The sequence below is a fragment of the Thalassophryne amazonica genome, chromosome 10 (assembly GCF_902500255.1).
Source record: "Thalassophryne amazonica chromosome 10, fThaAma1.1, whole genome shotgun sequence".
Lineage (NCBI taxonomy): Eukaryota > Metazoa > Chordata > Actinopteri > Batrachoidiformes > Batrachoididae > Thalassophryne > Thalassophryne amazonica.
Window position 1 is genome coordinate 38,560,863 of NC_047112.1, and position 13,004 is coordinate 38,573,866.

The following is a 13,004-nucleotide window of genomic DNA, read 5'->3' on the forward strand; positions in this document are numbered from 1 at the left end:
TTGGCATCTGTTTCGCATCGCTCTTTGCATCCCTCACAATGTTGTGGTGTTATGCTGCGTTTACACACAACGATGGCAAGTCACGAATGCCATGAAATATACATTCTTGGCCGCTGATCACGAATGTGATGATTTGAGGTGTCAGGTGTCCTCAGGAACTGCTGCAACCTGTTACCACACGTTACGATTAATGGCACGTGTTGCTGGCGAATTATCAGGAACCATTACGCATGGTCAAGAATAATGTAATGTAATGAGAATGTGTATCGTTACGTTCTGTAATGTTGTGAATGAGCTGCTGAACAATTCAGATTGCTCCAGTTTGCTCCTCAAAATCAAGATTAATCCACAGCAGAAGAACTTTGTGATTGCATGCTTAGTTGGGCTCTGTGCCATGGAGTGGTGCAGAGAGGAGGAGGAGATGGAGACAGCCAGATGTGTGGCTCCACGTGGCTCTCGTCTAGCTTGTTTTCCTAAACATCAGGCACATGCAGCAGGTGGAACACATGCAGGAGCACGCTGATGAGCATTGGAATGAGACTTTTAGCCGACTTGGTGTCACTGTCCTTCAGCATACTGCAGCAATGAAACTGAATGCAGCAGGGTTTAATTGTGCGCACATCAGAGAAGAACACTGTCATGCTCTATTAAGGATCACCACTAATCAAGACGGATCAACAGGCTCAGTTGCGGCCTCCACGACATGAGGCGAAATGAATGTGGTGCGTGACATTCGTGGAAGATTTTTTTGACAGCCAAAAATATGCTCAATGAAAATCACAAATATCATGCACCAACACCCACTATTGAAACCTATTCAGATGCGTTAAGTCACGTTAAGAATGTCAGAAATGTGCCAAGAATGACGCAAATATGACATTCGTAACTCGTCCTGCCTATGTGTAAACGCAACATTAGGCTGCATCAACTCAGCACTAGTTTGCATCAACTTAGGGTTGTCATGACACCGCATGATGCAACTGGAAGCAGGCCCAGTGTGAAAGGGCCTTTAGCAGAATGCCTATAGCAAAGCATTCTTTTTTTATCACATTATACAAGGTTTATAATCTGCAAAATTCTGCAGAGGAAAATGCCTATCTCAAAGCGTTCTTTTTTTATGACATCATAGAACAGGGCTCTTGAACTCATTCCAGAAAGGGCCGAGAGGCTGCAGGTATTCTTTGCAACCACTCACTCTACCAGGTGATGTCACTGATTAACATCACTTTGAGCAGATGGAATCAGTTACATTGTGTGTTTATGGATTTAGAGAAAGCTTATTACAGGGTATCAGCTCTGAGTCCTTTCTTGCTCACAGTGGTGATGGACAGGTTGACAGATGAGATCAGACTGAACTCTCCATGGACTATGATGTTTGCAGATAACACTGTGATCTGTAGTGAGAGTAGAGAGCAGGTTGTATCTAGCCTGGAAAGGTGGAGATACGCTCTGGAGAGCAGGGAATGAAAGTCAGTAGGAGCAAGACTGAGTACATGTGTGTGAATGAGAGGGAGCCCAGTGGAATAGTGTGGTTACAAGGAGCAGATGTGGTGAAAGTAGATGAGTTTAAAATATTTGGGGTCAACTGTCCAAAATAATGAAGAGTGTGGTAGAGAGATGGAGAGTGCAGGCAGGGTGGAGTAAGGTGACAGGAGTGATTTGTGACTCAAAAATATTTACAAGAGCGAAGGGGGAAAAATCTACAAGATAGTAGTGAGACTAGCTACGTTGTATGGTTTAGAGACAGTGACACTAACAAAAAGACAGGAGGCAGAACTGGAGGTGGCAGAGCTGAAGATGTTGAGATTCTCTTTGAGAGTAAAGAGGATGGACAGGATTAGGAATGAACATATCAGAGGGACAGCTCAGGTGGGACAGTTTGAAAACAGTCAGAGGCGAGATTGAGATGATTTGGAGATGTACAGAGGAGGGACCTAGGGTATATAGGGAGAGCAATGCTGAGGTTGGAGGTGCCAGGCAGAAGGAGAAGAGAGGCCAAAGAGGAGGTTTACAGATGTGGTGAGGGAGGACATGAAGGTGGTTGGTGTGGCAGAGGAAGATACAGAGGACAGGGTGAGATGGAAATGATTGATCTGCTGTGGTGACCCCTAACGGGAGCAGCTGAAAGATTGAGTATTTTGTTCACACATGAATAAAGTCAACAGCACAGTCATCTGTTCTTGTTAACACTGTCACATTTGTCCACATATTCCCTGTGCTTTGTTTTATGATACTTTTGTTTTCTGTAGATGCTTTCTCCAACAGAAATCTATCCTGATGGCTCAAAGGGAACCTCCTTTAGAAGGAGAAACCAAGACGGCACAGGTCACCAAAATTCAGGACAATTGGTCCCATCTACACCAGAGAGGTATTGCTTTGCACCAGGCTTGGGATAGGATGTAGCTTTGTTATGATTTTAGCTCATTTATTTATTTAAAAAATGGCACCACAGGCTCTAGTACTGGTCAGTCAAATCAATTGAAACCCGCTGTTAGACCCTTTCAGCAAACAAATTAGCCACATAAAAGTCAGACATTGCATCCCACTCTAACCATAAATAAAGTGGTGAGCCTCCGAGAGCCTCCCAGAATATATTTTGTGCTGCAGACATATTTTTTCATGAAATGGTCCCTTGTTGATCGTGCAGTACAAGATTACATTTCAAAACTCTTGTAAAGCTGAGCAGTGTCCTTGCGTTCTCTTCGTCATGCTTGTTGCATTATGTGTGAGAATGAGAGCATGTGAGATGGTTGTGTTATTGACATTTTCATGTGAAGGCAGAAGTAAGGGTCATAGTGAAAGTGATATGAATATAACACTTTGGAGTCATACCCTTTCAAGTCACCCAGAGGCTCCCATATAACCCCTCGGTTCTGTTCTGTCAGTTTGATGTTATTAATTTGCTGCAAATATGGTGGTGTTATTGAACTTCCTTCTTGTGATTATAAATAGACACATTAGCATGACACACTGGCTATTTTGGGTGGATCTGCTGGGATTAGGTCGCTGAGCATTGAGCAAAACTTCATACTTGTAACCACACATTTCTCCACGTCATGTGCTGTCAAGAAACAAGCACAGACGCATACTGCTGTCAGCAAACAGCAATGCAAGGAATACCAAACTCACCTTTATTTCTGTAAACCAATGTAAAACAATAAACAGATCACTCAGAATAAGTTTACAAGTTAAATAAGATATTTTACCAACTCTTTTAACAACAAAGATATTCAAGCTATATATCTATATTATCATTGTAAATGTGAGCATATATGTTTTAAAGTTCTTCATGACAAGTGTGATTTTAAAATCTGAACAGTAAAAATCAGTTGAGATTATATCATTTTTGGCAATTAAGTAAAACAATGAAATTGTGTATGAGTAAGATAGTCTAAGTTTTTTTTCTTTTTCAAATTGCATATTTATCATGATTCTGACAAAAAATATTGTTGCGACTACATTCTGATTTGAAGACAGTCACACGAAGGAAGCTCAATAACAACACCATATTTGCAGCATATCATCTTGAGATATGTAAGAATATATGGTAAACTAGAAGCACTCAGAGAGTGCAAACCTCCGCCAAGGCCATGGGATCACTGACGCCATAACATCTACATGCTGTGGAATCACTGAACCTAAAAAAGTCTAACAATGATGATGAGGCAACTCTGTTGTGATTTGGCGCTATATAAATGAAAATAAATTGAAAAAAAAAAATTGCTAGTAAAGTTTCATCTGCTGTGACTGGATAGCATGTATCCTTAGCGCTTGGCATCACAGTTTATTGCAACTTGCACCTTTCCCAGAAGCTACTGTCATCTGAGCACTGATATTGATATTGCATGTGCTTATTGACAAAAACAAATAAGAAACAAAATTCAATTTATTATTCAACTAAACTGCAAATATATGAATTTTTTAACATTTATGAAACACTTCTCTAAATAAATAACAGTAAATTCTGAAATAGAACTATTTTTTAAGTGTTGCTATGATACATACACTTTTCTTTCCTTTATATTTGACATCCTTGACCATGAAAACATACCACTAGAACTTGGAATCACTTTTATGTCTTTATTAGTTCAAAAGTTATTGTATAAAAACGATTTTTCGGTAATGGAGGTTTTCTTCTGGATCTAGCTCCATAACATTTGAAGCTACATCAAATCTGATGACACCTTACTGAATCAGTACAGATTCAGCTACAACTTGGTGTTAGTTGTGCATCTCTAGCTTCATTTGTCACCTCACACTGACACATTTTCTATTTTCTCTATATTTTTGCATATTCTGGATCACCAGATCTGGAATCCAGATCCAATCATCACCAAACTTTGTTGTTTGATAGAATATTTGACTATGTTACACCCTAATTTTTTTCAAGCCTTTCTGCCTTGTTTTTGTGGAGTTAGAAACTAGAATGTCAAAATTCCCCCTATCCCGCAGTGGTGAAGAAGCCTTTAAAAAAATTCCTGGATCCAGATCATGATCCGGATCACCACTAAAATTTAATCACTTGTTCCTCTTGTCATTTCCAACCACTCCACAAAATTTCATCAAAATCCATTCAAAACTTTTTGAGTTATCCTGCTGACAAACAAACAAACTCAATCAAAAACATAACCTCCTTGGCGGAGGTAAAAAAATAACAGTAAATTCTGAAATAGAACTATTTTTTAAGTGTTGCATGTGCTACACAAGGCCATAGGGTCACTGACCCTAAAGAGATTCCCTCCTTGGCACAGTGATCTATTCAACAATTCAGTGTTACAATCAAAACTATGATACATACACTTTTCTTTCCTTTATATTTGACATCCTTGACCATGAAAACATACCACTAGAACTTGGAATCACTTTTATGTCTTTATTAGTTCAAACGTTATTGTATAAAAATGATTTTTCGTAATGGCGGTTTTCTTCTGGATCTAGCTCCATAACATTTGAAGCTACATCAAATCTGATGACACCTTACTGAATCAGTACAGATTCAGCTACAACTTGGTGTTAGTTGTGCATCTCTAGCTTCATTTGTCACCTCACACTGACACATTTTCTATTTTCCCTATATTTTTGCATATTCTGGATCACCAGATCCGGAATCTGGATCCGATCATCACCAAACTTTGTTGTTTGATAGAACATTTGACTATGTTACACCCTAATTTTTGTTCAAGCCTTTCTGCCTTGTTTTTGTGGAGTTAGAAACTAGAATGTCAAAATTCCCCCTATCCCGCAATGGTAAAGAATCCTTTAAAAAATTCCTGGATCCAGATCGTGATCCGGATCACCACTAAAATTTATTCACTTGTTCCTCTTGTCATTTCCAACCACTCCACAAAATGTCATCAAAATCCGTTCAAAACTTTTAGAGTTATCCTGCTAACAGACAGACAGACAAACAAACTTGACCGAAAACATAACCTCCTTGGCGGAGGTAAAAATATGAATATGTTGGTCAGCTGTCCACATTGGCATCTGGGGTGACAAAAATTTATATATTTAAACACTTTTTTAAAATTACCATTTTTTTTTTTCAACAACTAAAATTTTGTTGAATACGATAGGATACACTTTATTGTCCCTTCCGGGAAATTTGTCTTGGACTCCAAGAGCTGCACAAGTAAAAAGTAAAACTGCCATGACATAATTACATGACTCATACATATTACATAACTTAATACATCAATCATACATATTGCACATCCCTAATACACATATCCAAATTGCACATACCCATATTACACAGCAGTCTCACATAAATAATTCATGCATATTGCACATATCCCTAAAAACACATACCCCTATTGCACAGCCATCTCCCACATATGGTTAAGGAAAATACTAACAGTGAATAAATAACATTAAAATAACAATGCCACCATGTCATTAACGCACAATCCTACTACCTATCCCAGGAACCATATTTAAGACTCTAATTGATGTGGGCACAAATGAATTTTTAAAGCGATTCAATTTGCACTGAGGGACTCTGTATCGCCTACCAGACGGTAGGAGTTCATACTCAGAATAGAGGATGTGGGAAGGATCTGACAAAGCTCGCTGCGCTTGTTTGAGAACAGACTGTTCATACATGGACTGCAGGGAAGAGTTTCCCGTCCTCCCTACAACTTTCATAGCAGTCTTCACCAGACAAGCAAGCCTAGATTTTAACTGGACAGAGAGATTACTGTACCAAGATGACATCTCATACCGGATAATGCTTTCCAAAACAGCCTGATTAAACAAAAACAAGAGAAACAACCTGGTATATCATTTAAATGCGTAGATGTGTTCATTTATTTCACAAACCATCATACAAAAGGTTCTATAGCCATAGCTGGTATATTTCTTTAATGTTGAACTAATCAAAGATACGAACAACATGTACAATTTCGGGTTTTCTACCATTTTGAGGCCTTTGTGGAAGGCAGGTCACACTAGATACACCAAAACTGCCACAATTTCCCAACTCTACACCAAACGTTATCTGGCATGAGTAGTTTCAAAGCTGTGAGGCATATAGGGTGCTCATTGCAAAGTTGGTAGAAAAGAGTTTTCATGATATGTGAAAAATTCACAAAAAGTCCCAAAGGCTGTAACTTCAAAACTTTTCAAGATACAGACCTAATAGTTGGCATTTCACCCTAACTTTGGAATGTGATTATCATATAAAATTGACAGAATAAAGCTGAGGGGTTGCATTTAGCCTGCACAGCTGTTTTGACCTGATTCAGGAGGGGTGGCTGGCACAAAATTTTCAAGAAAGAAGGGGTTGACCATACACCCTGAGATTTTCCAGTGATGTCTGCAGATGAGGGCAGTTCTTAAGTATATAAAGACATAGCCATACATGTCCTCATTCACACGTCTGAGAGTAGATTATCCAAGCAGAGCTATGAGCTTGTCTGCTGCCTGGCCATGACTGTGCCAAATGTAACTCCTGAGACCCAGAGTAGTGTGGAAGAGCCGGGGTAGCTGTTGTGTGAGAGGGGCAGAAGGCGGTGATCATTTAGTTGCCTCAGATATGTGGCGTCTGTTCTCCTTTTTAACTGTGGTTCCTTTGATGACGTGCTGCCACCCTTCGTAAGGGTTCCCATGAGCTGGGGTCAATGGAGCAGTGAAGGAAGATGCTCTTGAGTTGATTCCGGAACTTGCGCTTGTGGGCTCCCCACAGTCCCCAATCTCTGCATGGCTGTGTTATTACTGAAGATTGAAATCACTGCAAAGGGATTGTATAGGACCTATGGCACCTCACAAATAGACGTTCCTCAATAATTCATTGGGGTAAGGTTTTTCCACTATAAAGCTGATTTTTTTTTTTTTTTTTGGTTATTTTTGGCAGGGACCTTGTACAAAAGCATTAATCAATAAAACATTAAAAAGATGCATTGTACCAGACCATAGCTCTCAGAGCTAATTTCCATCTGCAGTCCCTGTGACATACAAAACACATATCATAAAACAATGCAGTCTATATACACATTAATACAATCTATGTACATACACAATAGCAAAAACATTTAAAACACATTCTGTATTAATCAACCATTAAAAAACACTATATCACCTGAGTCTACATAAATATAATTACAAATAAACTACACACTCCGCACCCCCCATCCCCTCCCCATCAGTTCATTAATGGCGGCATGTCTGAGTCGTTATTTAATGTTTTTTTTAAATCGATGCTAAACTTTGTGTAGTCTTTACATAGTTTTAATTCTATTGGTAATTTATTCCATTGAGTTATAGCTTTAAAGGAAAAAGCTGATTGGCCGAGTACAGTCTTTCTTTTGGGGATGCCACACTGACTCTGGCATGTGGACCTTGTTGTTCTGGTCATCTGTTCAGAGGTCAATGTAGCAAACATTTTCAGCGGTGGAGGAGCCATATTATTAATAATTTTGAACAACAGACGTAAGTTTGAAAATACAACCATGTTTTCAAAACTGAGCATTTTATGTTTGCCAGGTATTTTGCAATCATGATATACGAGGTCTGTCCGTAAAGTATAGGTCCTTTTTATTTTTTTCAAAAACTATATGGATTTCATTCATATGTTTTTACGTCAGACATGCTTGAACCCTCGTGCGCATGCGTGAGTTTTTCCACGCCTGTCGGTGACGTCATTCGCCTGTGAGCACTCCTTGTGGGAGGAGTCGTCCAGCCCCTCGTCGGAATTCCTTTGTCTGAGAAGTTGCTGAGAGACTGGCGCTTTGTTTGATCAAACTTTTTTCTAAACCTGTGAGACACATCGAAGTGGACATGGTTCGAAAAATTAAGCTGGTTTTCAGTGAAAATTTTAACAGCTGATGAGAGATTTTGAGGTGATTCTGTCGCTTTAAGGACTTCCCACGGTGCGAGACGTCGTACAGCGCTCTCAGGCAGCGTCATCAGCCTGTTTCAAGCTTAAAACCTCCACATTTCAGGCTCTGTTGATCCAGGACGTCGTGAGAGAACAGAGAAGTTTCAGAAGAAGTCGGTTTCAGCATTTTATCCGGATATTCCACTGTTAAAGGAGATTTTTTTAATGAAAGACGTGCGGGCGGATTGCAGCGTCGACTCGCAGCCGCCGCGACGCTCCGTCACAGGAAAAACACCTCCGTTGGAAGCCTTAAGGACAAGTTGGAACATCTCCAGCTGATAAACAATTTCTCATATACTCACTCCACTGAAAGCCATCAAAAGCCAACTGGATTTTAACAAATGGTTATCAACACGGAGGTGTTTTTCCTGTGCCGCCGCGTCGGCTGCGTCCCGACGCGCGGACCCGTCCGCACGTCTTTCATTAAAAAAATCTCCTTTAACAGTGGAATATCCGGATAAAATGCTGAAACCGACTTCTTCTGAAACGTCTCTGTTCTCTCACGACGTCCTGGATCAATAGAGCCTGAAATGTGGAGGTTTTAAGCTTGAAACAGGCTGATGACGCTGCCTGAGAGCGCTGCGCGACGTCTCGCACTGTGAAAAGTCCTTAAAGCGACAGAATCACCTCAAAATCTCTCATCAGCTGTTAAAATTTTCACTGAAAACCAGCTTAATTTTTCGAACCATGTCCACTTCGATGTGTCTCACAGGTTTAGAAAAAATTTTGATCAAACAAAGCGCCAGTCTCTCAGAAACTTCTCAGACAAAGGAATTCCGACGAGGGGCTGGACGACTCCTCCCACAAGGAGTGCTCACAGGCGAATGACGTCACCGACAGGTGTGGAAAAACTCACGCATGCGCACGAGGGTTCAAGCATGTCTGACGTAAAAACATATGAATGAAATCCATATAGTTTTTGAAAAAAATAAAAAGGACCTATACTTTACGGACAGCCCTCGTAGTTGTGATTTTCTATCAGTAATTTTAAGTGCCTGTTTATGGATTGATTCCAGTGGTTTCATTGTTGTCTTATTTGCTTGTGACCAGCATGAAATACCAAAAGTTAGCATTGCATTCATGTAGATTTTGGCTCCTTGGATGCTCAGAGAATTTCTTATACCTCTGAAATTTGACAAGTTATATTTCAATGTGTGACAAACCTTTTTTATATGGTTGTTAAAAGTTAGTTTTGAGTCCAAAATTATGCCTAAATATTTGAACTCAGTGACATTTTTTAGTGTTTCACCCTGCACTTTCACCAGGGGGTAGGTTTTAAGATTTTGTTTTGAGAAATATATTGTTGCAGTTTTTCTACATTCAATGTTAGGCAGGAGTCATTAAGCCAGTCAGAAATTTTGTTCATTGCTACTGATAATTTGGCTGCCACTTGTTCAGAGTCCTTCCCATCCGTGTAAATGACCGTGTCATCAGCGTACATCTGCACACCTACACCATCACACACGGATGGGAGGTCATTGATATATAGACTGAACAGCAGTGGCCCCAGGACAGAGCCTTGTGGTATTTTGGTAATTGAACTAAACTATATTTTGACTACCTCTTGCAAAGAAAGAACGCACGCAAGACATCACATTAGTGCAGAATAAAATCCACACTGAAGAAATTCTGTTCCGTTTGTCACCGGTTCACCAGTCACAGTGTGATCACTCATCTTAACATTATGCTACTTGTATTTAATTATACATCTCTCTGTTCCTAAGAGCACTGTGTGTATTTCTTTTGTAGGTCAGCGGGTTTCTTAAGCAAGATTTTGAAAAAACGGCCGCACAAAGAGGCTCAGACTCCAGAGTACGGAGATCTAACATTAGCTCAGATTCTTAATGAGAAGCCATCTGGAGGGGAAGGTAAATAATCTGCAGAATTGACACCATGGTCAAAATTTATTACTGTCCTAAACATACGAGTATTTATGTAATATATTAATGAACTAATTAGAGCTGTTAAATTGTATTGTTAGAACTTTGTGGAAGTTATCAGATAAAATTTCTGTCCTTAACTTAAAACAGTTTGAGGGCCCAATGTTTGCAGTGACATTTAACTGTTTGCACTATTTTAAATTAAGCATCTCATTATAAAACATATTAATTTGAAAAGCATCTGCCAAAGAATTTCCTTTTATGGTCCTTTTGTCAGTAGCCAAGCCCTGTTGTTGTCTCTCAAAAAAAAGAAAAAAAATGTTCTGACCATTTGGGTAATCTTAACCTTTTGGCAAATTTTGGAACTTGCCCATCTTTTTTGCCTAGATGTTTCCATGTATTACATTATTTTCCTGTGCTGGTTCAGAATGCATGCCGGTATCACCAACCAAACAGTCCCCCTTAAAAATCGGTCCGCCCTGCCTTCACTCCGCATGCATCTTTAGCCGTGGTTCACCGATTATCACCTCGTTTCTGCTTAAAACTGCACTCCAGTCATCATCTATCTCAGCAACAGATAACTGAAGCTTTTGTACAACAATCATTTCCACATAAATTCAGCATTATTTCATCATAAAAGACGGACGAATCGATCAGAGCGCCGCAGCTACATGAGCTGCTAACTGATACATTCACTGTGCGTCGGTCATTTCAAAGCATCACAGAGTATCGGCTCGTTTCCGCTTAAAACGGCCTTGTGTCTACTTAAAACTGACTTAATGATTTAAGAGGTTTTGTCTTGTCATCTGATGGTTAATAATCACATTAATCCATTTGATTGCTTTGGGTGAAGAGACTGTCTCAGACGAGCGGCTCAGCTCCAAAGTGACGCATGCGCAGTGGAGGCGGGGTGGGCCAGTTTTTAGGGGCGGACCGTTCGGTTTGCGACACCAGTAAGTATCAGAATGAAGAGTTTGACCAAGATGCCAAAATCTTTTGTTGAATTTATACTTGTTCATAACACTGTTTATCTCAGCTGTTGCCCCCATCCTTTGTGTATCGCAGTCATCTTTGTACTGTGTATTTATTTACATGAGATTGGGTCGGACTTCCTTTCTATTGCTGGGAAGAAAATAATCCCCTCCCCCCACTTAGATTTTGGTATAATGGGAACAATCTCAATGTCATTCTGGTGTGTTTCTATACAAATGCTAGAAAAGAAGTATTAAAAAAAGTAAGTACGTAGAGGCCGAGTGCTAACTGCACTGAATCTGCAAAGGCACTGCAGTCCACCTCCCTCACACGTCTGGAATGAGTCATGGGCTGCCAGCACAGGTGTGTTATTATTTCCAAGCCTTAACTAATGCTGCTCTTTGCTTTCTGATTAAATACTGACCCATGGAAGATTATGCTCAGACTAATTTGAAATGTTTCACATTTCACAAACTTTACATTTCTGCAGCAGTAGCTTCAGTTCAGTTTGAATAAAGGAGTGAAATAATTTGGCAGTCTTCCAACTTGTCCTTCTGCATTCTGTGGCATCAATTTGTGGCAATGACTATTAAAACATTTGTCCTTTCAGTTCCAGCGCCTGGACACCTGTCTCGCTCTTCTTCTCAGCATCACGGTGATTGGGCTGGTAGACGCTTCAGTCGCAGTGCCACCATAAAGATCAGTCGTGCCACACGTGTCTCTGAGCAGTGGAATGCCTCGCTGGATCGAGAAATCTCAAATGCCAATGAATTGCAACACCTAGATGAGTTTCTGGGCAACCAGGTAAACCAAAAGATTTTACTGTCAGAAAAAATGAAGTGGCTCACTGTGATGTTGATTCAGTGACTGCACTTTGATGTTAACTGAAAATACGGGCACCTTAGTACGAATCTTACTGCCACCGTGATGTCACCCAGCAGTACTAATAGTACATTTTATATATATATATATATATATACATATATATATATATATATATATAAACTGTTAATGGGAATGCTTGTATCGCACCAGTTAATAAATTCCATTGAAATATGAAGCATGTCTTCATTAATTTAGTCATGCTTTGTGTCATGTTGCAAATCGTGTTACATCAAAAATGTTGACATGTTTTGTACATTTCCACAGTTTGTCAAAAAAAACCCTCACAAATAGTGAAGTTAGCAATGTTGGAATGGGCTTTCATTATGTGACAGTTACCATATTTTTCGTACTATATGTCACAATGGAATATTAGTTGCATCTGTTGCATTTGTTGCAACTGTTAAGATGGCCCAAGCAGTAACTCCCCCAGTCTTGTCTGCTTGAGGTTTCTTCCTCAAAAAATGCCAGATGGAGTTTTTCCTTACCACTGTCGCCTGCGCACTTCGAGGGGTTGCTGGTATCATAAAGTCCAACTTTACCAGGTTAGACCTTAAGCATGTGATGCACCTTGAGGCAGCATTGTTGTGATTTGGCACTGTATAAATAAAATAATTTGAAATGAATCTGTCCAAAAATGTCATGAACAAGAAAAACATGTTGCATTGGTCTGTAAATCACATTTACTTTTGAAACGTGGTGCTACTGCTTCAGAACCAAAATGAATTTAATTGGCCACCAAAACCAAAATGAATTTAATTGGCACATTATTTACTCATAATGTAAACAGTACGTTAATGAGCAGAAGCTAATGGTTGTTGGAGGCACAAAGAACTCAAGCGTTAACTGATTCTTGTCACTACTGAACAGACAAAAACATCAAGAAGGAAGTAAAT

General features: G+C 39.7%; 1 protein-coding gene across 1 annotated transcript in view; it reads left to right on the top strand.

The window, feature by feature from the left end:
- Positions 1–13,004, top strand: part of LOC117518638 (unconventional myosin-IXb) — a 195,017-nt gene that overhangs the window by 168,783 nt on the left and 13,230 nt on the right. The window contains 3 exon segments of the mRNA XM_034179841.1: positions 2,250–2,368; positions 10,124–10,242; positions 11,837–12,030. Coding sequence (XP_034035732.1) covers positions 2,250–2,368; positions 10,124–10,242; positions 11,837–12,030 — 432 coding nt within the window.